Source organism: Cynara cardunculus (assembly GCF_001531365.2).
Source record: "Cynara cardunculus var. scolymus isolate 2C chromosome LG 12, CcrdV1, whole genome shotgun sequence".
NCBI classification, from domain to species: Eukaryota; Viridiplantae; Streptophyta; class Magnoliopsida; order Asterales; family Asteraceae; genus Cynara; species Cynara cardunculus.
Genome location: NC_037539.1, coordinates 2077050 through 2100785, shown reverse-complemented (window position 1 = coordinate 2100785; position 23736 = coordinate 2077050). Strand labels below are relative to the sequence as shown.

The window sequence follows — 23736 nt, the reverse complement described above, 5'->3', positions numbered from 1 at the left end:
AACTAAATATATTTAATAAGAATTAAAAAATAATTGATATAAAAATAATTAATATGAAAATGACTATTTGTAGCAATTTCCTTTATTTTTAATCACTTTTTTAATATATAATATTTGCCATCGTTGAAAAGTACAATTCAACATATTTGATAACGTGGGCTCCATTTCCACTTAATGAATAAGTCAAGTCCACTTCGTAGATAATCCAAAATCATTTGAGTTAAATTTTAAGAACTTGTTTTTGATTTCGATTAAATTTGTGAAGTTGAAAGTAAAAGTATTCAAATGGGAGAATAAAAAGAGGTCTGATTTTCGTTTTTGTTAATCTTATAAGACAGAAAAACCTGTTATTTTAACTGTTATTCTTAAAAAATAACTGTTGAAACTTACAGAATGAACTGGAGCGGAAACAAGCTCTCGAGCATTGCAAGATTTTCAAGAGAAATATGGAGACGGTCGATAAGATCTCCAAAGGAGCAGTATTTACAAATAGGGAAAACCGAAAAAACCAAGAAATTCGAGTTAAGAGAAGGCAAGAATGATTATATCAACGGGTAAAATCCCAAGAACGTACATGTTTGTGGCATTGAAAACTACGTTCCGTGACGTTTATATTTGTGGCAAATAGCTTATATATGTAACCAATTTATGACCTAACAAAAAATGACTTAACTAATGGTCAGATTTCCCAAAAATTAGGCTAGAACGGTACTTGCACAAAACAGCGAAATACATTACATTTTTTTATTAACCTAGATATCCAACTCGTTATGCGAGCCGACTAATTCTAGGGCGACCACCTGCTTTACAGAAACCCCGGAGTCACCGCATTTGAACCTCCGTGGCCACAAGGGGATTTTTATTCCTCATTCGATTTGAACATGGGACCTCCTGGTACTTTTGACATTTGGAGTCAAACTCAAACCAATCAGACATCACTCTTGTGGTTGAGATACATAACAATTTTAATGTTTTGTTTTATTTATTTTTGTCTCAATCAATGTTATAATACGGTGTTATGTGATTTTCAGAAAATGATAATATTTTTATTTTTGAATAAAATATGAATATGAAGATATCATAAAATTTTGAAAACAAATATTAATACCAGACTAACTATTTAAAGTTTCTTTTTTTTATATTTCTTTAATTCATTTTTTTTTTGTTTAATAATATAATTTTTATGAACATAATAAATAAGTATTTTGTTATAACTTAATAATTATCCTAATTATATTTTGAATTTTTTAAATTTAAAATGAGATGTTTATCCTCTATTTGATTATGTTTATCCGCAATTGGTTACATAAATTCAAACATGAAGCGTTAGTAAGTTGTACTTATGCACACAATTTACTTGTAATCTTGAATTTTTAAGTAATATGTATCAATAAACATTACTTAATGCATAAAAAATAATTTTAAGAGTTTTTAAAAAATAATATATGGTAAGTTGTATATTGATTACCTAACGTTTTAACAATGCATTCTTTGGTGTTTTGTAAATTTAAAGGAAAAATATATCAAAATGCAATAAAGATTGGTTTAGTTTCTATTTATTGTAACGAAATAAATATTATTTCTCAATGCATACAACAGAGGTTCATTTTATTATTCTTTTTTTTACTTATTTTGACCATTTTGTAATATCTGATGACATGGATACTTGTTAACAAAAAGATTACAACAAATTTGGCAGTGAACTCGATATTATCCATGTTATCAAATGTTGCAAGATCAGCATGTTACTTGTCTAAATACATAATAAGAATAGGAATTATGAAACTTTATTATATTGATCGTGAAAAAAATCTTTCTTACATTAAATAAGAATTAAGACAAACTTTATTACAATCTGATTCATTTTGCCCTAAATTTAACCAATTACAGATATAAAATGTCTGATGCAAACACAATTTAAGTAATCTATACAGCATCGTTGTTTTGGTGTTATTTACTTATTTGCAACAAAGATGATGAAACTTGTTGCTGAATACAAAAGTTGCATGTTTATCATATAATTATGTAATAATTTATCGACTTATTTCGGTGTGATACCAATAATAAGCATTTTTAAGTGTTTGGATAAACAACTTATACCGGTACCAAACCGGTAATAAGGAGTTTTTAAATAAGTTAAATTCTTCTGACTTATAATGAGTTGATAAATGTTTTTATAAAAAAGTATAAGTTGTTTCAAATAAGCAATCCCAAACACTTATAAACGAAGCCAATAAATCATCAAACCGTTAAAATGTAGGGATACTCTACCTAAAACGATAGGATTAGAGCGGCAAATCACCCAACCTAATTATTTATACATAAACAAAGTACAACATTTAAAACGCGAAGTACAAGTCACAATGCGATTATGATCACACAATTATCGCTTGATTTACATAATTATAGAACCTAAAAACTTCTACTTGAAGAAACTTCCGGCAGCCTTCAAAGCATCCGCCGCTCCAAACCCACTTCCAGATTCTTCTTTTTCAACCTTCTTCTCCTCCTTGGCCGGTGGCGCCTCCTCCTTGGCCGGTGGTGGTGGTGGTGTAGCACCGGACTTCTCATAATCGTTAAGATAATCTTCTGCTTTCTTTAGATACTGTCCCACCCCTTTCGTCTCATCAAAATTTCCGTACTTCTCGGTGGCGTCAATGATGTCCGCGGCGGCGCCGGCCACCTTGGGTTTGTCGATCTTTTCCGTTTGATTGCTTGTAGCACACTTGGCTGCCTCCGCCACCAACTTGGCACTTGACAGGAGCTCCGACGCCGATGGCTGGTCTGGGTTGGCCTTCTTTGGGTCTCCCTCCGTCGTGGTGCCGGCGGCGGCGCTTTTGATGCTGCTCATAAACGAATCCATTTTCCGGTGAGAATGGACGCCGGAATATTTAGAAACGGATAACGGATCTTTTGGTGATTGTTGGACTATCTGAGAGGATAAATAGACGATCTGTTTACGATTTTGCCCTTTGGTTAAAGAGACAGTGAGTGGTGGTGAGGGACACACGACTAAGGGTATTAAAGTAATAGTTGTTAACGATCATGTGTCGGTCACTTTATGACCAATAACTAATTATGTGGGCCCGCATTTTGGATAACCTCTAAAATATTTAGTTTTTTTGTTTGGATAATACTAATAGTGTGGAAGGCCCATACTACATGCAAAAAGCCCATCACAGCCCACCATTTGGAAGGTCCAACCAATTACCAAACATCATCTGTCATTAGTTAGAAATGTTTTAAAGTTAAAAAAAAAACTTAACATCGATCTCCCTCTTTTAGATATGTTTTTTTTTTGCCTTTCTTTTCCAACAATTTAATGGAGTACGTGTAGACAGATAAAAAAAGGAGAATAAAAAAAGAAATATATCAAAAAGAGGGAGATCGATAACAGAAGCCAATTACGATAATGCAGTGATGGAGCACACGACGATGGCGGTGATGGAGAACGGTCGACGATGGAATGACGATTGGGGAGGGGGGGGGGTGTGGCATTGAGTACGAAGGGTTTGAATGATGTACTTTTTGATAACATTTCTAACCGGTTACAGATAGTTTTTTTGGGTTAAAATGATATAGGTAACCAATTTTTAAAAGTTAGATATTTTATTTGTTAAATAGAAATGTTCAAGCATTTAACCATTAAAAATGAGAAAATTCAATGGTTTATTTGTTTAATTTTTTTAACAGATTTAATCATCCAGAATGAAAAAATTCTTCGGTTTTCTAGAACTTTTCTTTTTGTTAAATATCTAAAGTTAATACAGTATATATATATATATATATATATATATATATATATAGGTGGAGGTTCAAATGAAAACACTTACATTTTACAAGAACGCAATAACATCCTTATCACATGTGATAATATATATAATTATATATATTATTTTTATATTAATTTTGAAATAATAGAAAAGATGACAACATTATGTGTAGTGATGAGGACATATGTGACATTTTGGAAGTAGCTTCACAACCAGCATAAATAAGTCTCATTTCCATGGTTGATACAAATTAACCCCAACAAGGGCATATCCCCACAGGAGTGATACTAAGAACACATATGGTGGAATAAGTGCATTGATATGTTGTATGGTACAACTCTTCAATGCATGTTTACCATTCATTTGTGTTCTCAGGTCACCCCTTTGGAGCACCCTGTTTCATAAATGTACAACTCTATAATGCACAAATGGGGTGGGGCTTGGCATATAAAGGTTGTACCAGAGGGAAGGTATATGTCCAAGGGTAAATTCCAGTTACATGGGAGGTGAAGAGGTTTGTGATGAATTTATGTTTGATAAATACTAAACTCCTCTTGATGGATTCCTTCATCTCACTACTAGAAAAACAGGTATCAGCGACGAACATCAGCGAGAGAAAATATCCCTCGCAGATCAGCGAGGGATCAGCGAGGGAAATCCCAAAAAACTAAATCCCTCTCTGATCTGCGAGGGAAGTTTTCCGTCGCAGATCAGTGAGGGAATAGCGAGGGATTTAGTTTTTTGGGATTTCCCTCGCTGATCCCTCGCTGATCAGCGAGGGATCAGCGAGGGAAATACCAAAAAAAACTTTCCCTCGCTATTCCCTCGCTGATCTGCGAGGGAAATTTCTTCTACAAAATCCCTCGCTGATCCCTCGCAAATCAGTGAGGGATCAGCGAGGGAAATGACAAAAATTCAGAATCCCTCGCTGATCCTCGCAGATCTATATTGACCGACGGGTATATATATATATATATACATATAACACATAAAACTTATATGTCCTTCGTTACAGAAACCAAATATTTACGGGGTAAATGTATATCGACAAGACGTGTTATCTTCATTTAAAAGTTGTTTGTCTGTCTTTTATTAAGTCTTGTATGGATAAAGTTATGTGTGTGTGTATTAATCTGTCTATATAGATTGTGAATGTTTTTATTTGAGATGGTTTTTCATAGATGGAAGAAACGCATTCTTTAATTGGAAGAGACAGATTTGAATATATTTGGCTTTCTGCATAAAACTCTCATTTAGAAGCATATTGAATAAGTCACTTTCTATATCATTAAGACAATACCAAAAAGTCATGTATAGTTGACCGGATAAGCATCGAGTCTCATTAAGCTGCTAACGAACAAACCCTTACATTATCATGTGACATTCTTGACCAAAAAATGGATTTTTGGTAAGCTTCTTAAACCCGGTAAGCAATTATAGGGTAGAAGTCTTTTATCTCACTTACGAAGTAAAACTATCGGTACTTGCTATGTCTCTCACCGAATAAGATTATCAGTCTTTTCCATGCTCAATTGAGAGCTTTTTTTTAACATGCTCACAACGTATTCGGGTTTTACATGAGCCATTTTCGGGAAATTGACCCTAATAGTCAATTCCATCAACCAAATTCACTTTTTAACCGTTTTTCAGAGCCTCTTCCCAAAATAGCTAAAGTTTACGCAGAAATTTGATTACTTGATAAAAAAAAATAAAGGAAAAAGAGCAAAAATTTGAATCTTTATGCAGAAAGTGGAAAGTTTACGCATAAAGGGGTTTCTAAATAAGAGCAGAAAACCACAAGGGTGGTGCCTGATTAGTTTGAGCTTGGCTTCAAAGGTCAAATGTACCAGAAGGTCTCAAGTTCAAATCCAAGGAGAAATAAAAATCCCCTTGTGGTCACGGAGGTTCAAATGCAATGACTTCAGACTATCTGCAAAGCAGGTGGTCGCCCTGGAATTAATCGACTCGCATAGCGAATTGGATATCCAAGTTAATAAAAAATAAATAAATAAATAAGAGGAGAAGTGGTTCCTGAGATAACTAAAAGTGGATCGACTTTAATGAATTAGCTATTTTTCTCAATTTTGTGCTTTTTCACCGACACACAGTAAAATTTTGCTATCATTAAAAGGGTAAATTGCATGAAAAAGTAACGTACTTTAACTTGATTCATATTTTTGGTAACGTACTTTCAAAACTTCATTTTGGTATCTAAGATGTAAAGTTTTAAACATTTAAGTAATCAGGTAATCGATTGAATCATTAACCAGTTATCATGCTGATGTGACGAGTAATGTAATATCCAACTCAATATTATTTGTTGACGTGGTTAGTGACATGGATTTTTTTTAATCTAAAATTAGTCTTCAATCGGTTACCCGAGTACTTAAATGTTTAAAACTTTACATTTTGGGTATCAAAACGAAAGTTTTAAAAGTATGTTACCCAAAATAGGAATCAAGTTAAAATACGCTACTTTTTCATGTAATTTGTCCCAACTTACCCAAGTTGAAGTGACCAATGAAAGTTAGCCACGTCAGAAATGAATAACAACCAATGGTTTTCCACTGCCTCTTTATCTGTCTTTCAAGATCCACCACTAATGTATATATCCGTTACTCCATTCTTTCTTAACAAACATTAAGCAACAGCCATGGTTTCTTCTTCATTTGGACCTCCATGGCACACTTGCTTCTCAACCCCACCAACCACCACCGCCACTACTGCCGCCACCACCACCACCACCGTCACCACCATCTCCCGACACCCTTTTAACCATATTTCAAATTCATCACAACCATTGAAAAGAAACTGGTTTGAAAAGTCTGTTCTTCCATTAGCTGCTTCAATGACTGTTCTTCTCTCCTCGTACCCCGGTAATTACAACTCTAGTTATCACACAACTTTTTGATCGATCCCAGAATAAATATTTACATTTTGTCCCAAAATAAGTTAAAATTTCCAAGTGTCTGTTTTCCAATTCTACCCTTTAGATTATGAGACGATAAATTCATTACTATCTGTGTTATTAAGGATAAAATTGTGGTATAGTTTTTAGAAGTGTAACATGGGCAAACTTGTTTAGAAACCTTAAGTATTTCGAAACTTACGAACCACCTATTTTATGTAGTATTCATGATGAATGTGGTGCTAAATATCCATATTTTATCCTAAAAGAAGTTTTCATTTTGAAGTGTATATTTTCTGGTTCTACCTTTTGATTATGAAAAGGATAAATTCATTACAATATCTGTTATAAAGGATAAAACTGTCATTTAGTTTATTAAAAATTGCAATAGGGGAAAGCTCATTTAGAAACCATTAATACTTTGAGAAGTGTGAACCGTCTATTTTATGTAGTCTTCATAATCAATGTCATGTTAGATATCATGAAGAATAATAATCGTTATTATTCAATGTTTTTTTTTATCATGAATACTACATAAAATGGGTGGTTTTTCAAGTTCTTAATTGTATAATTACATATTTTTATGATTATGTAATTTTTTATTATTATTATGGACATCTATTTTGGGACGGCATAAGCCTTCAAAAAACTAATTGTTTTGGTGATCATGGTTAATTATAGCCGACGCCGGAATACTTTCGGGATTTTCTGGATTAGAATCGATCCCTGGTCCGGAACTACCTAAGATCGACTCCTTCACTCGCTTCAACGGTAAATCCCGACTCACATACCCAAACCATATTCGGGAATCGGATTCCGTGACTCAACTAGAATTCTTGTGTTTTTGCAGAAGAAAACCAAAAAAGGTACGCAGAAAATGATGCAAGATTCAAAGAGTCTCCCCTGCTTAAGGAGTTGCTTGAGAAATCCAAGTTGAACAAAGAAAAGTAAGGCCGAGGTTAATATCGTCATTTCACATGTCCTTTTTATATAATTATATATATATATATATATATATATTCGTATAGAGTTAAAAAAAATTTTAAGTATATAATATTTATATACGGTAAATAGAACAAATAAACTCACACACCGATGATGATGTTTGAACCTTTGACCTCTTAGGAGACCAATGACTCACATACCACTAGGCCAAAAGTCTTTTTGGTTTCAAAGATATCTTCATGTTTTATACGAATAAATAATTGTGTTGTATAAAGGTGTTACAATGGAATGTTATCACAGCTTTTGGGTATTTTATGACATTTGAAATGAAGTGTCATGTTAATTTTTTTTTTGTTAGGACGTCCAAAAACTTCTTATCAGTTTATTATAACATTTATATATGATACACAACTGTTTGGTCCTAGCATTTAAGAACAATTAGACATAATACGGCGTCTGGTAGAACCGATTTGATGTTGTGGGCTATGTTTTTTTGTGCCTACTTCTGATTTTATGTTGTTGCTTACTTTTAAATCGTTCTCGGTAAGTTTGTGATTAATTTGTGTGAGATTATAGGAACCGACAAGCGATTCAAGACAAGTATTGCATACGAGGAGCAGAGTGGGGCGTTGGTGATTGCTCGGCCGAAGGGATGTCGCCACAAGAGAAGGACGAGTTCATCGCAATGTTGAAAAAGAAGGCCGGCGTAGAATGAGAGAGTTTGTTGATGTAGTTGTACCTTTTGTAGATTGGGTAGTACTTCTGTTATTCATCGGGTTTCACGGATATTTTTAAAAACGGTTGACTCGATCAATATCAGCTAGTTGCCTACAGACTGCTTCGACTTATGATGTGGACCAAGTACTTACCCGGTCAATATTATTATTTAACTTACCAGGTCGGCACAAGATGATACAAGTATTTTTATCAGGAAGTGGTTATTATATGGTAAAGAAAACAACCATTTTCAATCGATGTTTACCCTGGCTGAACCTCTTACCCAGACTGCATTCTTACAACATGTTTACCTACTACTGAGCGGTGCTAATTCAAGCAGCACAACTGACTCGGTCAACATTAGCTAAAGACTGATATGACTGACTGATGTGCGGACAGAGCACCTACCCAATCAACACTATTATTTTGGAAAATTGACCAAAATAGCCAATTCCATCAACCAAATTCACTTTTTAGCCACTTTTCAGAACCTCTTCTAAAAATAGCCAAAGTTTACGCAGAAATTTGAATCTTTATGCAGAAATTTGACTTCTTAAAAAAAATAAAGGAAAAAAAAGTACAAAATTTGAATCCTTACACAAAAATTTGAATCTTTAAGCGGAAATTTTTTCAATTTTCTGCATAAAGATTCAAATTTCTACATAAACTTTGGGTAAAACGGGAATTCAATTAAAAAATGGCTAAAAAGTGAAGTTGGTTGGGAAGATCAACTATTTTGGTCAATTTCCCTATTATTTCCCCTACCAGGTCAACGCAAGATGATAAGAGTATTTTATCGGTAAACACTTGCTACAAAAACACGTCGTAAACAACCATTTTCAATCAGCACTTACCCTGACCAAACCTCTTAACGGTCAGTGTTTATCCAATCTGTGTTGGTAAACGGCCCCTAACATTTCAAAAACATGGTTGTAAGCTTACTGATTTGAAGCCAAATTCCCATGAATTCTTGCCCTTTTTGCATCCACAAATTTTTGAAAACACGCAGCATGCTTTAGCCCAGCAACATGAAACTCCATATCTCTGCCAGTCGAACACGAAACATCACAAAGCTCGCATACGAACGGGTTACTTACGTTTTCGCCTCCTTTTCTTGACAGATAAACTTTGTTTCTATGAACGAAAGTTTCACCGTGCATCTTCAGATGGAATACAGTCGCAAACGCCATTCGACACACCATGCAAACAAACCTTGTGGAAGACATTAGAGTCCGAGAGCTTTGTGCATTGTAGGGTTGGACCTTTCGCTTTTGCTCTACACGTCTTTGACTTTGAAGAACCGACACCTATATGAAATTTAGAGTTATAGAATCGGGCTGTTTGGTTGGTTTTCCATTAAATCCTGTATGAATAAAAATGTTTGTATGGATTAATTTATCTGTATAGAATGAAAAGATTTTTGTTTAGAAGTGTTTTTTCATGGATGAAAGGAGCGTGTTTTTTAATTGGGAGAGACAGGTTAAAAAAAACTTGGCTTTCTGCATAAAGTCCACTAGAAGCTTATTGAATAAGCTCCTTTTGAGATTATTAAGCCACTACCAAACAACCATATATAACTGACCGAATAAGTTGAGTCTTATTAAGCTCGTTAAGCTACTAACAAACACATGCCCTCACTCCAATTTAGGGTTTGCACGTGGGTTGGGTTGGTTGCTTTAAAGACGTTTGAACAATCCAAAACAACTAGTGTGGTTTTAAAAATCTCAAACAGTTAAAAATAACATTTAAAACATAACCCAACCCAACCCAACTAAGGCGAGTTGGGTTGGTCTGGATGGGTCATTTAGGAATATGACCTTAAATGAGTTTTTAATTAAATTCATGACATCCTGACTCATTAAAGAAAAAATGGCTTTATACTTATGAGAAAAGTCATGGATTTAACTAAAACCTCATTTAAGGTTATATACCTAAATATCCCGACATCATAATAGCAACAATGTAGTAATATACTTAAACAACCAAGAAAACGCCAGACCGACACCAAGAAATAAAGTTAAATATTCTTGCAATTAAGAAGTAACGTTACGGGTGGATTTGTGATATACTTGTACAATCCGTGTTTGACTTTGTGAATAAATTTGACCCGATAATAATTTTCTTTTCATATCAAATTCGCAGCAAAGAGGAAAATAGGGTTCTTTGAATGAATGATCTTAAATGAGTTTTCAATCAAGAGCACGACCTTCTAAAAAGAAATTTAGCTCAATGACCGTCACCTGATATGCTCCTGGTTCAAAACAGTACGCTCTTGTGAAAACTTAGAAATACCACTTGAGGATTAGATTCTTAAATTGAGTTTCTGAGAAGGTCATCCGGCTAAATAATCGAAAATAATAAGAATATGTTGCATTAGATCAAACTATGAATAGAGAATGATTTGACTTAATAATCTATCTTATTGAATAAGCTCTTTGCACTAAGATCTCAAAGACCTAATGTAAATGCTAGAATCATTAAGACATCTACAACTAACCTATTTGTGGTGAATCTTGAACGATGGCTGAACCAAGAACGGTTTCATGACCAATGGGTTTCTGGTTTATTGTTTTTTCCCTTTACAATTTGTGGCTAAATCTCCATTCTTAAACTCCGAGACCAATGAATTATGCCTTGACCCATTAAGATGACGCTCCATTTCGCTTAAACTTGAGCATGAAGATCTACATAATTCACACCATATCGGGTTACTTATGGCCTCTTTCCTCTTCTTCATTAGAGATACGTTGACTTTGTGTTGTTGACCTACAAAGTGACCGCTAAGGTGAAAAACAGTAGCGAAGGTCAACTGACAAGCTTTGCAAGAAAACGCAAGTTGTTCTTGGAAGGTTCGGCAGCTTGAAGAAAACTGTGGCATTGGAGACTTTCGAGAGACTTTTGCTGCCAACTCGATGTCTTCTTTCCCAGGTTGAGTTGGTGGGCCCTACAAAGCGGATGTTGCTAGTTTAAGACGATGGAAATCGATAAATTGTGGCTTTATATACATAAAGACTAGAGTTGAGCATACAATCACTTTGGGTTGTTCAAAGAAACAAAACACAAATCTAAAAGACTAAAAGTGATTTCTTAGGGTTGACAAGAATAGCAAATAGTGTTGTTATGTCTAAGATGCATATGATATTTGTAATCTGTAGTAAAACACATTTTATACCACATTTAGGGGCTGTTTGGTTGGTTTTCTATTAAGTTATGTATGGATAAAGTTGTATGTATAGGGTGGGAAGTTTTTGTTTGGGAGGGTTTTTTTTCATAAAATGGACGGAGCATGGTTTTTTAATTGGGAGGAACATGTTTATAAAAAACTTGGCTTTCTACATAAAGCTCCCCCTGGATAAGCCACCTTCTATATCATTAAGCCACCACCAAACAGTCATTCATAGCTGACCGAATAGGTTGCTAGTCCTATTAAGCTCATTAAGCTGCTAACAAACAGGCCCTTAGACTTTGTTTGGAAGGGAAAAGTTCAAATGAGAACCATGAATATTTTTAGAACCTGAGAACCAATTATTTCATGTATTATTCATGGTGAATGACCCAAAATATCCAAGAATATTATTCATCATGAATACCATGTATTTTCATTATGAATAATTTTCATCATGAACATCTATCCCGACATTCATCATGAATAATACATGAATAGTTGATTCTCAAGTTCTGAAAATATTTACGATTTCCATTTGAACCTACCCCTTGCTTGACAAATGGCAATCATTAAGTCTTTTGTTTACAGAATTTTGTAATCTAAAGAGTGTTGTATTTCTGATAAGCCACCTTGTATGGAAGTAAGCCACCACTAAACAGTCATTCTTACGACACTTTATATTCATCTACAAACCAAAAAAGGGTCATTCAGAAAATATTCTTTTTCCAATTTTGGAGTTCCTTTAAATTCTATTCTTGTTTCTAATTATAAAATGAAAAAAATACAATCGCAAGATATCGGCTATTGCAATGAAACAGTAGGAGACAGAGCGGCAAACAGTACAAGGTGTGATAATGCAGAGATTGAGAGAGAGGAACAAACCCTCATTCCGTTATGTCTTAAGGATTATAAATGGTATTAAGCAAGAAACACTAGAAGAAAACGATATTCAAAAGGACTCTCCATTTGGTTTTCGAAATTTGATAGGATTTACAGGGATTTGGAACTGAATTCCATTACAATTCTATCTTTGATTTGAATGAATGCTTGGATTTGAAACCTCGGGATTTCACTGAAATCCCACAAACATGGATTTAGAAATCCCACGAGGGTGGTTGTTATTTCACAAGATTTCTTAGGACTTGTTTTTAATAATGTTTTAAAATATGTTAAATACACTTGTTTTGTAATAATCGGTTAATAAAAAGGTAAGTTAATTATTTTTATTATTTGATTTTTTATAAAAAATGAAATCCAGTTCCATTCCAGATCCTACAAACCAAACACACTAAAAAATCCCAAATCCCTCAAAAACATTCCTTCAAACTAAACGGGCCTTAAATGTTCGATTTTAAGGTTGAGTTGCATAAATGGTCAGCTTGGTTTCATTCATTGGCTTGTTGGCAAACAAGAATGGCTACAGAAACACATGCACACGAGTATTTAACACAAGATCATTAGCAACTAACTTATTCAATACTACTTTCAGAATGGTCATTTTATAACGCTATATTTAAATTGAGAATAATAATTATTCACAAGGTTACCTGCGTGAGTACAAGGGGTTTTAAGTCATTTTGACGTTGGTTTCTTGATACATCCATCTTCTTACGATACTCTAGCTCCCTTTTGATTGCAAGCTCCACGGGCATGATGTTACGCAGAGAAATCATCTCTTCCTCCATCTTGGATGTATGACCTTGAGGGTTCGTATGACATGAAAACAAACAAGTCGAAGATATAATCACATCTGGAAAATTAATCATCTAAGAATAAGAAAAATTAGTCATTCATCAATATGACGAAACGGGTAACAGTTACCCAATTAGACAAATATTTATTTCGACATTGACCAAAAATCATTTGGCCGCTACAGTGCTTATATGTAGTCTATCAAACCAAATTTCTAGTGAAATTAAGCTACCCAAATCGCTAATTGGACAACGAATATGAATTTACAGCATGTTCTTAAAATCAGCAAATGGTTGGTACATTGTGCCTTTTTGGTAATTAAACCTACAATTCTTAAAACTTGGAGGACTAAAGGTCTGTTTGTTAACAGCTTAATGAGACTCATAGCTTACTCAGTCAGCTATACATGACTGTTTGGTAGTGGCTTAATGATATAGAAAGTAGCTTATTCAGTAAGCTTCTAGGAGGAGCTTTATACAGAAAGCCACGTTTTTTCTCCCAAAATTGTCCCTCCCAATAAAAAAAGCGCTCATTCCATCCATGAAAAAACCCTCCCAATCTATACAAACAGATTAATCCACACAGTCAGCTTTATCCATATAGGACATAATGGAAAACCAACAACTTTATAAAATTGTTATAAACATGTTATGAAACATGTTCTACAGCTTATAAAATCGAACGAATTTTCCAACTTTTCCTCTGAAAAAATTAATTCATCTCTTGCCAATTTCAAAGTTGCAGAGTACCCACATTGACTCAGAAAAGTCAAAATATGTTCTTTAATAAGATTGATAAGAGCATCAAACTCCAAAAACTGAATAAAAACTTCAAGTGAACCGATTATATATCTAATTACACAGAGTTTCAATTTCCCCAAAAAACCCTAAAACACCCACTTTATATATCGAATTATGAACCATTTTTAGCCCTATAATTAGTTTCCTTTTTAGCCCTGATTTGTGTTGGGGAACTTGAAATTGCGTCTATTATTGAGACGCATAAACTGAACCTAAAGTTCGCTACCCACAAATCGAATCATAAGTCAATTCCACAGCTTATCGAGCAAAAAACCCAACAAAAATCAATTATACATACCCTTAATGTCATAAAAATTGCATGGACGCAACATATTATCAAGTAATCACTCAAAAAGCAAGTGGATTAAACAAAATGAAGACTCCAATCGAATCAAACAATTAGAATGTAAAATTAGGGAAAATGATGGCGAGCATTACCTAAGTTGCTAGCGATAAGAATATTTGATCAATTCCAATCGATAAGCATCGTTTGAGTTAAATCTGTCGATAGGTTTATGAATTTCCGAAGGTGGTGTTGTAATTATGCAGAGAAGCCATGAAAAATGAAGGTGAGCCCGATCGGAGAGTGGCTCTCTTGTTGAGAAACTTGAATCGACAAAATTCCCAGGTGAAATTTCCCTTTTTGGTTTGTAGTTCGTTTGATTTCATATTGACCCCTTGCACTTTAGAAGTAATTACTACCCCCCCCCCCCACCCTCGCCCCTCCTTATAAAAAATAGTTCTCTCATCTTTACATATTTTCGAAAATAGAGAACTAAAAGTCAAAATTTTCACTAATTTTTTTTATTAACTTGGATATCCAACTCGCTATGCAAATCGACAAATTCTAAAGCGACCATCTACTTTGCAGATAGCTCGGGGTCACCGCATTTGAACCTCTGTGGCCATAAGAATATTTTTATTTCTCCTTGAATTTGAACCTGAGACCTTCTGGTATTTTTAGTTTTCGAAAATAGAGAACTAAAAGTCAAAATATTCACTACTTTTTTTTTATTAACTTGGATATCTAACCCGCTATGCAAGCCGACAAATTCCAGAGCGACCACCTGCTTTGCAGATAGCTCGGGGTCATCACATTTGAACATCTGTGGCCATAAGAAGATTTTTATTTATCCTTGGATTTGAACCTGGTTACTCAGGAATTTAATGTTTATTGACATTGACTTTTTTTTAATCTAAAATTATTCTTCAACCGGTTACTCAGAAATTTAATGTTTAAAACTTTACATCTTAGGTACCAAAATGAAAGTATTAAAAGTATGTTACAGAATATAGGAATCAAGTTAAAATACCCTAATATTTCATAAATTTCAATGCGTGAACTTGATTCAAGTTTGAGTTGAAGTTTGATTTGAGTTGCAATTCAAGCTTGTTTCAAGCTTCAAATAAGTTTGAGCTTAAAAAATTGCAAGCGAGTTTGAATGGAGTTTAGTTTATAACTACTCGTGAGCCATTGAGTCAAGTTCGAGCTTAAGAAATAACTATCGAGTTCAAGTCAAGTATATTGATATTAGAGGTCGACTCGCATCATATAATCTCAATATAATGAGTATTATATTAATATAACAAATATTCAATTTTATATATTGTCCTTTTTATTCTACGTGAAATCAATAGACATTGAAGTAACATTTTTCTATATAAACAAAAATGACAACATATGCTACGACAATTCATACTTAATAATTACAAGATCTACAGTTACCAATCAAAATCTGAGCCGTTAATCTACCGACCAAGAGATGTCTTGTATAGATTCAGCAGGCGCAACAACTCTCTTCCTCATAAGGCTTTCAATTGCAGTTGGTAATTTCCTTTTCCTACCACCCCTTGGCCTTGATCGAAATTGCTCATCAGCTTCCACAAAATCTCCCTAAAAACACCAACAAATATAAGCAACCTTGTTCATTTGTACAAACAATACAACCCAATTAATTGAGATATTTATGGATGAAATGATGAGAGTTCATTTATTATGATTTGAATATTTATGGATGATGACTAGAGTTCATATATATATATATATATATATATATCGAATATGAGTCCGTCTTTTACCAGTGTGTAAACATGGCGGCCGGATTTCTCGTGCTTATCTCTCACATGCTTGAACGAAAACCTCATTCCACACCCGGAAATGCTGCACACAAATTCCTTCTGTTGAAAATGGGCAGCTTTCACATGCTGTCGGAGATTTGAAATCTGCATTTTTCACACAGGATAAAACTCAAATTTGTTGTCTTCAAAAGTGCGCTTGGTGCACATACGGAACTGGACAAATCTGGACGAGCATGAGTGAGGCATGCAAGTGAAAGAATTCCGAAAGATTTTAGATGGGGGTGCATACAGCAACCCTAGTTTTGTTCTGTCATGTGTACCAAAAGCAGACCCTATGGACTACTTGTTGCACAAAAGATGGTTAGAGGTAAGAAATAAGTATACTATTCTTACCGTTGAGAATGTTAGGTTGCAACCATTGAAACTGCATTTAATCCTCTCTTTTGAAACCACTTTGTCGTGAGTGCGAAGGTGACGCTTAATATTCTTCTTCAGTTGTTTGCTCCCACATATCTCACAGCTGATGTGCTGATGGCAAAACTGGAGGTGAGTCTTTAGACATTGCTCGTTGGCGAAATATTTCATACAGCCCGGTTCAGCACAGAATGCTTCCACTGTTTCTAACCTAACTGCATTAATCAATCCACAGAGAATTTCATCAGAATGAATAATAAACAATCGGCAAGAAGTATCAATAAACTCAGCAAACTAACACCACCCACTTACCATGAGATTCTTCGTGTTTTTGTAACTTTGATGCATACTTAAAAACTTTCCCACATCCCGGTTCCAAACAAGCATACTGCTTCTGTTCGTTCATGTCATCAGCAGTAGACCCCAAGTCGTCATGGATTTCTCTCACGTGTCTAGTCATGTTACCTTGAATTGAAAACTTGCTTTTGCAGTTTTCAATAGGACAATTAAAAAGTTTACCATCGTGTTGAAGAAGATGGCGAGTTAAGTGATCTTTCCTACGGTAACTGGAATTGCAGTCGTCTATTGGACAAGTAAAAGGCCTCTGCAGCAAGATAAAAGGCTTAATGATGAGAACGTTATTTATGTGATGATTACACCATTTCGGTATTACATAGATGAAAGAATCTTTGAACCTTATACTTAAGCGTGATTGAGGATCACTTGATGGAGCTTCTCAGGAGGTCACCCTACCTGATACTAATCCAATCAAGGTCTCACATTTTGGAGTTCTCTGTGTGGGATCCAATGCATCACGCAACAACATCCATTTATTCACAACATTTTAAAAGTCAATGTAACTTTACACCCTGCAGAAGCATTGAAGCTATGAAAGATTAATGACTAAAAAGCACAAAGAAAAGCAGCTAAGTTTCGAATTTAACATAGTTAGAAAATCTATATAAGTTACAAATAAGGAATAAACTTAAAATATTCTATTTTGGGGTTAAAATGCTGTGGCGAGATCAGGGATGGAGACAAATGATTGTTTACACCAAATTTTAGACCATGTCGGAGCAAGAAATGCTGCAAACGATTGAAGATGGTTTTAGCCTTTAGGGGCTGTTCGGTTGGTAGACAGCATAAGCTTTGGCAGCCAATATCATGCAATCAAATTGGTAGACCATATTTGGAATACTTACTGAATCAGCAATTTGTTCATTACCACTATTATTGAATTAAGAACAGAATATCAGTGTTCAGTAATACCTCGAGCAAATGGCTTTGCATATGCTGCCTCAAGTGTGCAGGTTTTCGAAAAGAAACACCGCATTCCTCGCAAACATTCAACTTTCCCCCTTCTGTATCCTCTTCCCTATCGCCTTCTTTCTCCTCTATTTCATCCTAAATGATCAAAAATGTTCCAATTAAATCCTTGTAATCCAATAACAACCACTAGTAGCATCCATTACAGTGGTTAAATCAAAAAACTAGCTCGAAACTCGATAAATTTCCTCCTGGTTAGCAAAAAAACTACACGGTATACCCTCGCATAAAACAAAATCTATAAACATCTCCCTTCGATTGAATCGCCAGCAACCACATACCTAACCAGTCTCATTAAAACCAATACAATTTTCACATATTTGATTACTCCAAACAATAACCTCCATCTCACATGAAGCTCAACAAATGCCTTACAAAATTACAGCAAAAAGAACATCGAGTAGATAAATACAAACCTGATGATGAGATTGAATGTGAGCGTTGATTATAGTCTTCTTTGAACGAACGATACCACAGTACTCGCAAGTATAACGCCTTATGTCTCTGAAAATAGGAAATTCTCTCTTCGTATCGGTTGTTTCTTCTCCCATATTCACAGATTGTGCTTGCCTAGAGAGATATGTTCATGGCCGTCGCAATGAAACTACTACTAGGGTTTTCAACTGTATCTGTTAATTGGAATTTGGGTGAGCCAGATCTGAGGCCCACTTGATTGCCAATAAATTGGGCTTAGATTAATTACGGTTCGTGACTGGGCCTTCGGCCTGAATTTTGCCTTACGTGATACAATTACAACTTACAAGTCATACAACCCAATAACCCATTAATCTATATCTATATTTTTTTTATTAACCTAGATATCCAATCCGCTATGCAAGCCGACTAATCCCAGGACGACCATCCAGAGTCACCGCATTTGAACCTCTTTGGCCACAAAAAGATTTTTATTTCTCCTTGGATTTGAATCTGAGACCTCCTGGTACTTTTGACAGAGTTAAGCTCAAACCAATCAGGCATCACCTTTGTGGTCAGTATATCTATATTCTATACCATATTATAGAACATTAAAAAAAAAACTCTTAAAAATAGTTTTTATGCATAAAATACTGTTTATTGATTCACATTGCTTAAACTTCAAGATCATAAGTAAATTGTGGATAAGTACAACTTATTAAATTTTCATTTTTAAAATCTGTGTAACTAATTATAAATAAAAATAATCAAATACGGGATAGACATCTCGTTTTGAATATAAAAAATTTAAAATACAATTAGGATAATCATAAGTGAAAACAAAAAAAATTATTTTTATCTTTATAAAAATTGTATTATAAAACGATAAATAAAATACTTTGTTATTAAATATAAATAAAATATTGAATTAAAAAAATTACACAAAAAACCTTAACTTTAAACAGTAGATTTGATATTAGTATTGATATATATTTTTTTCCAAATTTTTATGATACGTTTAAATTATATTTTATTAAAAAAAACATGATTGCTTTCTCAAAACGACTAAAAATCGTATTATATCGACATAGATAGATAGTAAAATGGAACATTAAAATTGAAATATATCTCGTGCAACAGACGTAGACTCGTAACATCGCTTCTTGAAGCATTTGATATATTGTTCTAGAAGTTGAAAACATGTTCGCAGTTTTCAACAACAATAATAATGTAAATACAACACCATTTATTGAGATCTCACTTATCCGCGTACAATATGGATTATCAGTTATCCTTTCAACTTGGTCCGATGAGATGCATCTAACGTTTACAGATCTAATCCTCACAAACTCACATGCTTGTCACTGTCTTCTTAAACATTTATAGCTTTTCCACTAGCTTAATCCATACACACACCAAAAATCGTTTTTTCATGCATAACACCGAACACCGAGACATACTTGTTCCACTTTTGTTTATATCCTATTTTGCAAGACAGGAATCTGATCAAGCCGTTTTTGTGTCGTTAAGATGGAGAACTGAACGCAAAATTATTGTTCCAACCCTCAATCCTATTATCGAGATTCATCGATATTGAATCAATCGTATTCTTAGACATGCTACTATAGCAAAATAACAACAATGATGTGTGTAAAAAAATTGTACTTTCATGTGTTTTTTATTTAAGTGTATAATATTTACATACCATAAACGGATTCACACACCCTCTTTTATTTTTGGTAATGCTTGACATGATATATTTAAAAATAAAAATATAAAAAATCTTATTTCTTATTTTTCTGAATTATAAAATTATTGAAAATTTAACTTTATGATCAGTAAACATTGCTTATTGAAAAACTAGAAGGGTATTCGCGCAATGCAGCGAGATACATTTTGATTTTAATATTTCATTTTATTCATTATCTCAGTCGGTGTTATAGTATGGTCTTATGTGATTTTGAAAAAGTGATAATGTTTTTATTTTTGAATAAAATATAAATTTGAAGATATCATAAAAATTTGACAAAAATATATCAATATTAGTATCAATTTAACTATTTAAAATTCATATTTTTTATGTAATTTTTTAATTCAATTTTTTTATTATAATTTAATTTAGTTCAATAACGAATTAATTTATATTTAGTTTAATAATATAATTTTTTTATGAAGATAATAATTAATTATTTTGATAGAACTCGATAATTATCCTAATTGTATTTTAGATTTTTTATATTTTAAAATGAGATGTTTATCATCTATTTGATTATGTTTATCCGCAGTTAGTTACACGAATTCAAACATTAAACTTTAATAAGTTGTACTTATGCATACTTTACTTGTAATCTTGAATTTTAAGTAATATGCATAAAAAATGGTTTTTAAGATTTTTTATCAAATATTTTATAATATAGTATATATATAGAAATTTAAATAGTTGAAAAACGTTTTTTATTCGTTGTTTACCTATTTAAAGAAAAAAAGATGTTGGTAAAGCAAAGCCTAAGGACCTAATTGATATTAATCAAAAATGTCGAGGATCTAAGTGAAATTTATTAAATTATAGGGACTGAAATGAAATATTGAATGAAACAATAAGAGAAAATTGTGAAATATTTCAAAAAATGGAAAAGGTTTCAATAAGCACTTTCCGGTATCCACTCCCAATAACTTGTGTTGACTTTTGGGATAATCTCAAAAGAGACGATAAAACAATCGCCAAACGCTTGCCGGAGGATTCAGTCGCCGCTTGTACTTTCACCGGAAATTTTACACGAATTTAACTAGTTAAAAAGTTGATTTCTTTTGGAAATGGACGAGAAGAGAAGATTGATATCATCGTCGGCACCGTATTTACGGCCAACGATCTCTATACCGTCAAGTTCGACGGTCGAGAACTTGTTCACCGGCGGAGGCGGCAGGCCGGGGGAGAGTCCGGGACCGATGACTTTAATCTCGAACTTCTTCTCGAACAACGATGTTGAATCGGATTGTCGTTCGTTCTCTCAGCTTTTGGCCGGAACTATGTCATCGCCTGCGCAGATTCCTGGCCGTATTCTTTCTCGTGATTCGGATGCCGGTGCTGATGCTTCGGGCGGTGGTGCGGCCGTTGACTTTCAGTTTAGTAACGCCGGACGAGCGTCTGGTTTGGTAGTTACGCAAGCATCTACGTTTACTATTCCTCCGGGATTAAGTCCGGCCACCTTGCTCGATTCACCGGGATTTTTTCTTCCGGCTCAGGTACTCAAATATTCCGATGGTTTAAAGCCTCTTAACTCGTAGTTCTATTTATCGTAATAAATTTTCAAATTTTCCTATAAAAAATAACTTATTTACTTATTCCGGTGTGGTACCGGTAATAAGGACTTTGAAGTGTTTGGATAAACAACTTATACCTATGCCAAATCGGTAATATTGAGTTTTTGAAAAAGTTAAACCTTTCTGACTTATAATAAGTTGATAAATTATTTTGTAGAAAAACATAAGTTATTTCAAATAAGCAATCCCAAACACCCCCTAAGCTATAAAAAAAAAAAAAAAAAAAGGGTCGTGGTTTTGTAACATCTAATAACGTAGATGTCAAATTTATCGTCCATTTTTTGTTAATATTTTGTAGACGGAAGGCACGTTATCATATGTTACAAAATCAACGTAACAAGTTATCTATCGAAATGGTGATGAAATTAAACTTTTGCTGCTTTTGTTATACTAAATGGGGGTGTTCGTCGTGCGCTTTAGGGTCAAACTGCAAACCGCAGCTCATATGCGGTTTAAGCATTCTTCCAAACCACAAACCGCACTGCATGCACCTTAAACTGTAAAAAATCGCACTATAAAATGTTGTGCGGTTTATGCAGTTAGTACCTATCACATTTCATTCATGCCTATGATCTAATAGTTATAAGATTAAAATTTAGGCATTATAAAATCAACGATAATGTGACCGTAGTCCAAAAAATTAAAACAATTTCAATTAAAGTTAGATGAAAATTGAAGTTTGAAATCTTGATTAAGGCGTCGATTGTATCTAAAAATTGAATTTTTTTGAAACTCGAGAGTAAACTAGAGCAGAAGCCCTAGATTCATGACGTGATTGTCGGTGCGGTTTGATAACTTAAAAGCTTAAACCGCACCGCGTGGTGATTTTTGATAAAGATGCAAACTGTAAACTGCATCGCGGAAATTCTAAAGAGCGTTTTGTGATATGTTGTAAATAGTTTGTGCAGTTTAACGGTTTAGATGAATATCGGAACTTAATTGCACTTTATTGCATTGGCTCAGGTCACAACACAGGCTGCACAACTGCAACCTAAAGCAACCACCACACGCCACCGTCTTCCACCGCCTATGCCAGACCATACCACCACAAAGCAGTCACCGGAGTTTTCCAGTTCCGGTGGCCACTCCCACTCCCACTCCCAACCTCCGTCGGTAGCTGCTGATAAGCCATCGGAAGATGGGTACAACTGGAGGAAATACGGGCAGAAGCAAGTGAAGGGCAGTGAATACCCAAGAAGCTATTATAAATGCACAAATCAAAATTGTCGGGTGAAGAAGAAGGTTGAACGGAATCTAGATGGTTTAGTGACGGAGATCATCTATAACGGCCAGCACAACCACCAACCACCGCGATCGGAGTATGCTGGTGTTGGAACTTCCGGCGAGCCTGAATCATTCAAAGGTCAGACTGGTAATTTTAACCATTCAAGAGTTGATGCAATGAGCATGAAGGGTGATCAACGGTCAGGATCAAGCGACGGTAAAGAAGCCAGTGATGATGTTACAATGCCTCAAGCAAAAAGGAGGTAATTTTATCCAAGAATTTGGAGTTTTTTTTTTTTGACTTTTTTTAACCATCGTATCCGGGTTTTTTTTCTCTTGCAAAAAAGCCTTTTTTTAAAACCTAAAATTAATGTTATCTATATTTATACCATATTATAAAAGGGAAAAGTCTGAAAAAACCCAATGAATTTTAGTATTTGGAATGATTAAGTTCTTGGACACTTTTTGGAACAAATAAATCCTTGAACATTCCAAAACCTGTTAAACAACTTCTTGGACTTTTTAAAACCTATTATATACATTCTTATGACCTATAAAACTAAGGGAAAATTAAAAAAAAACCCAATGGACTTTAGTGTTTGGAATGATTAAGTCTTTGGACAATTTTTTGGAACAAATAAGTCATTGAACGTTTCAAAACTTGTTAAACAACTTCTTAGACTTTCTAAAACATGTTATATACATTCTTATGACCTATAAAACTAATTAACGTAGTAAAATAACGGAAAAAGAATGAAAAAAAGCCATTGAACATTCATATTTTGAGCGATAAAGTTCCTAAACATTTTTGAACCAAAAAAGTACTTACATTTTATAAAATAAAACAAATATACCAAAAAATACTTACATTTAAAAAAGATTATTGATAAATTTTATTTTAATTAAAAATAAAAGATATTATATCAGTGATTTTTTAAATTAAAAAAATAAAAAGAG

At 34.0% G+C, this 23736-nt stretch overlaps 5 protein-coding genes across 6 annotated transcripts in view; 2 read left to right on the top strand and 3 right to left on the bottom strand.

Moving 5' to 3' along the window:
• Positions 1-2237: 2237 nt before the first annotated feature.
• Positions 2238-2934, bottom strand: LOC112523153 (nodulin-related protein 1-like). The gene has a single exon (XM_025132633.1). The coding sequence runs from the start codon at positions 2861-2863 to the stop codon at positions 2423-2425; it is 441 nt and encodes a 146-aa protein (XP_024988401.1). The 5' UTR covers positions 2864-2934; the 3' UTR covers positions 2238-2422.
• Positions 2935-6390: 3456 nt separating this feature from the next.
• LOC112523417 lies at positions 6391-8518 on the top strand. Its single transcript, XM_025133009.1, has 4 exons — positions 6391-6649; positions 7363-7452; positions 7532-7628; positions 8203-8518. The coding sequence occupies exons 1-4, from the start codon at positions 6427-6429 to the stop codon at positions 8339-8341; spliced, it is 549 nt and encodes a 182-aa protein (XP_024988777.1). The 5' UTR covers positions 6391-6426; the 3' UTR covers positions 8342-8518.
• A 598-nt stretch (positions 8519-9116) lies between these two features.
• Positions 9117-14618, bottom strand: LOC112523039. 2 transcript variants are annotated; one of them, XM_025132472.1, is made up of 3 exons: positions 14440-14612; positions 13057-13208; positions 9117-9650 (listed from the first exon to the last, which is right to left on the bottom strand). In XM_025132472.1, the coding sequence occupies exons 2-3, from the start codon at positions 13192-13194 to the stop codon at positions 9282-9284; spliced, it is 507 nt and encodes a 168-aa protein (XP_024988240.1). In that variant the 5' UTR covers positions 13195-13208; positions 14440-14612; the 3' UTR covers positions 9117-9281. The 2 variants fall into 2 exon arrangements, with proteins under 2 accessions (XP_024988240.1, XP_024988239.1); XM_025132471.1 differs by lacking the exon at positions 9117-9650 and adding an exon at positions 10720-11287 and having other exon boundaries at positions 14440-14618.
• Positions 14619-15601: 983 nt separating this feature from the next.
• LOC112522928 (transcription factor IIIA-like) lies at positions 15602-18420 on the bottom strand. The gene is made up of 6 exons (XM_025132274.1): positions 18237-18420; positions 17764-17898; positions 16807-17098; positions 16474-16709; positions 16081-16224; positions 15602-15895 (listed from the first exon to the last, which is right to left on the bottom strand). Exons 1-6 carry the CDS (start codon positions 18369-18371, stop codon positions 15746-15748), a joined length of 1092 nt encoding a protein of 363 aa, XP_024988042.1. The 5' UTR covers positions 18372-18420; the 3' UTR covers positions 15602-15745.
• Positions 18421-21048: 2628 nt separating this feature from the next.
• LOC112522737 (probable WRKY transcription factor 4) overlaps positions 21049-23736 on the top strand; it is a 5788-nt gene continuing 3100 nt past the window's right edge. The window contains exons 1-2 of the mRNA XM_025132038.1: positions 21049-21477; positions 22519-23042. Coding sequence (XP_024987806.1) covers positions 21049-21477; positions 22519-23042 — 953 coding nt within the window. The remainder of the gene's footprint in view (positions 21478-22518; positions 23043-23736) is intronic.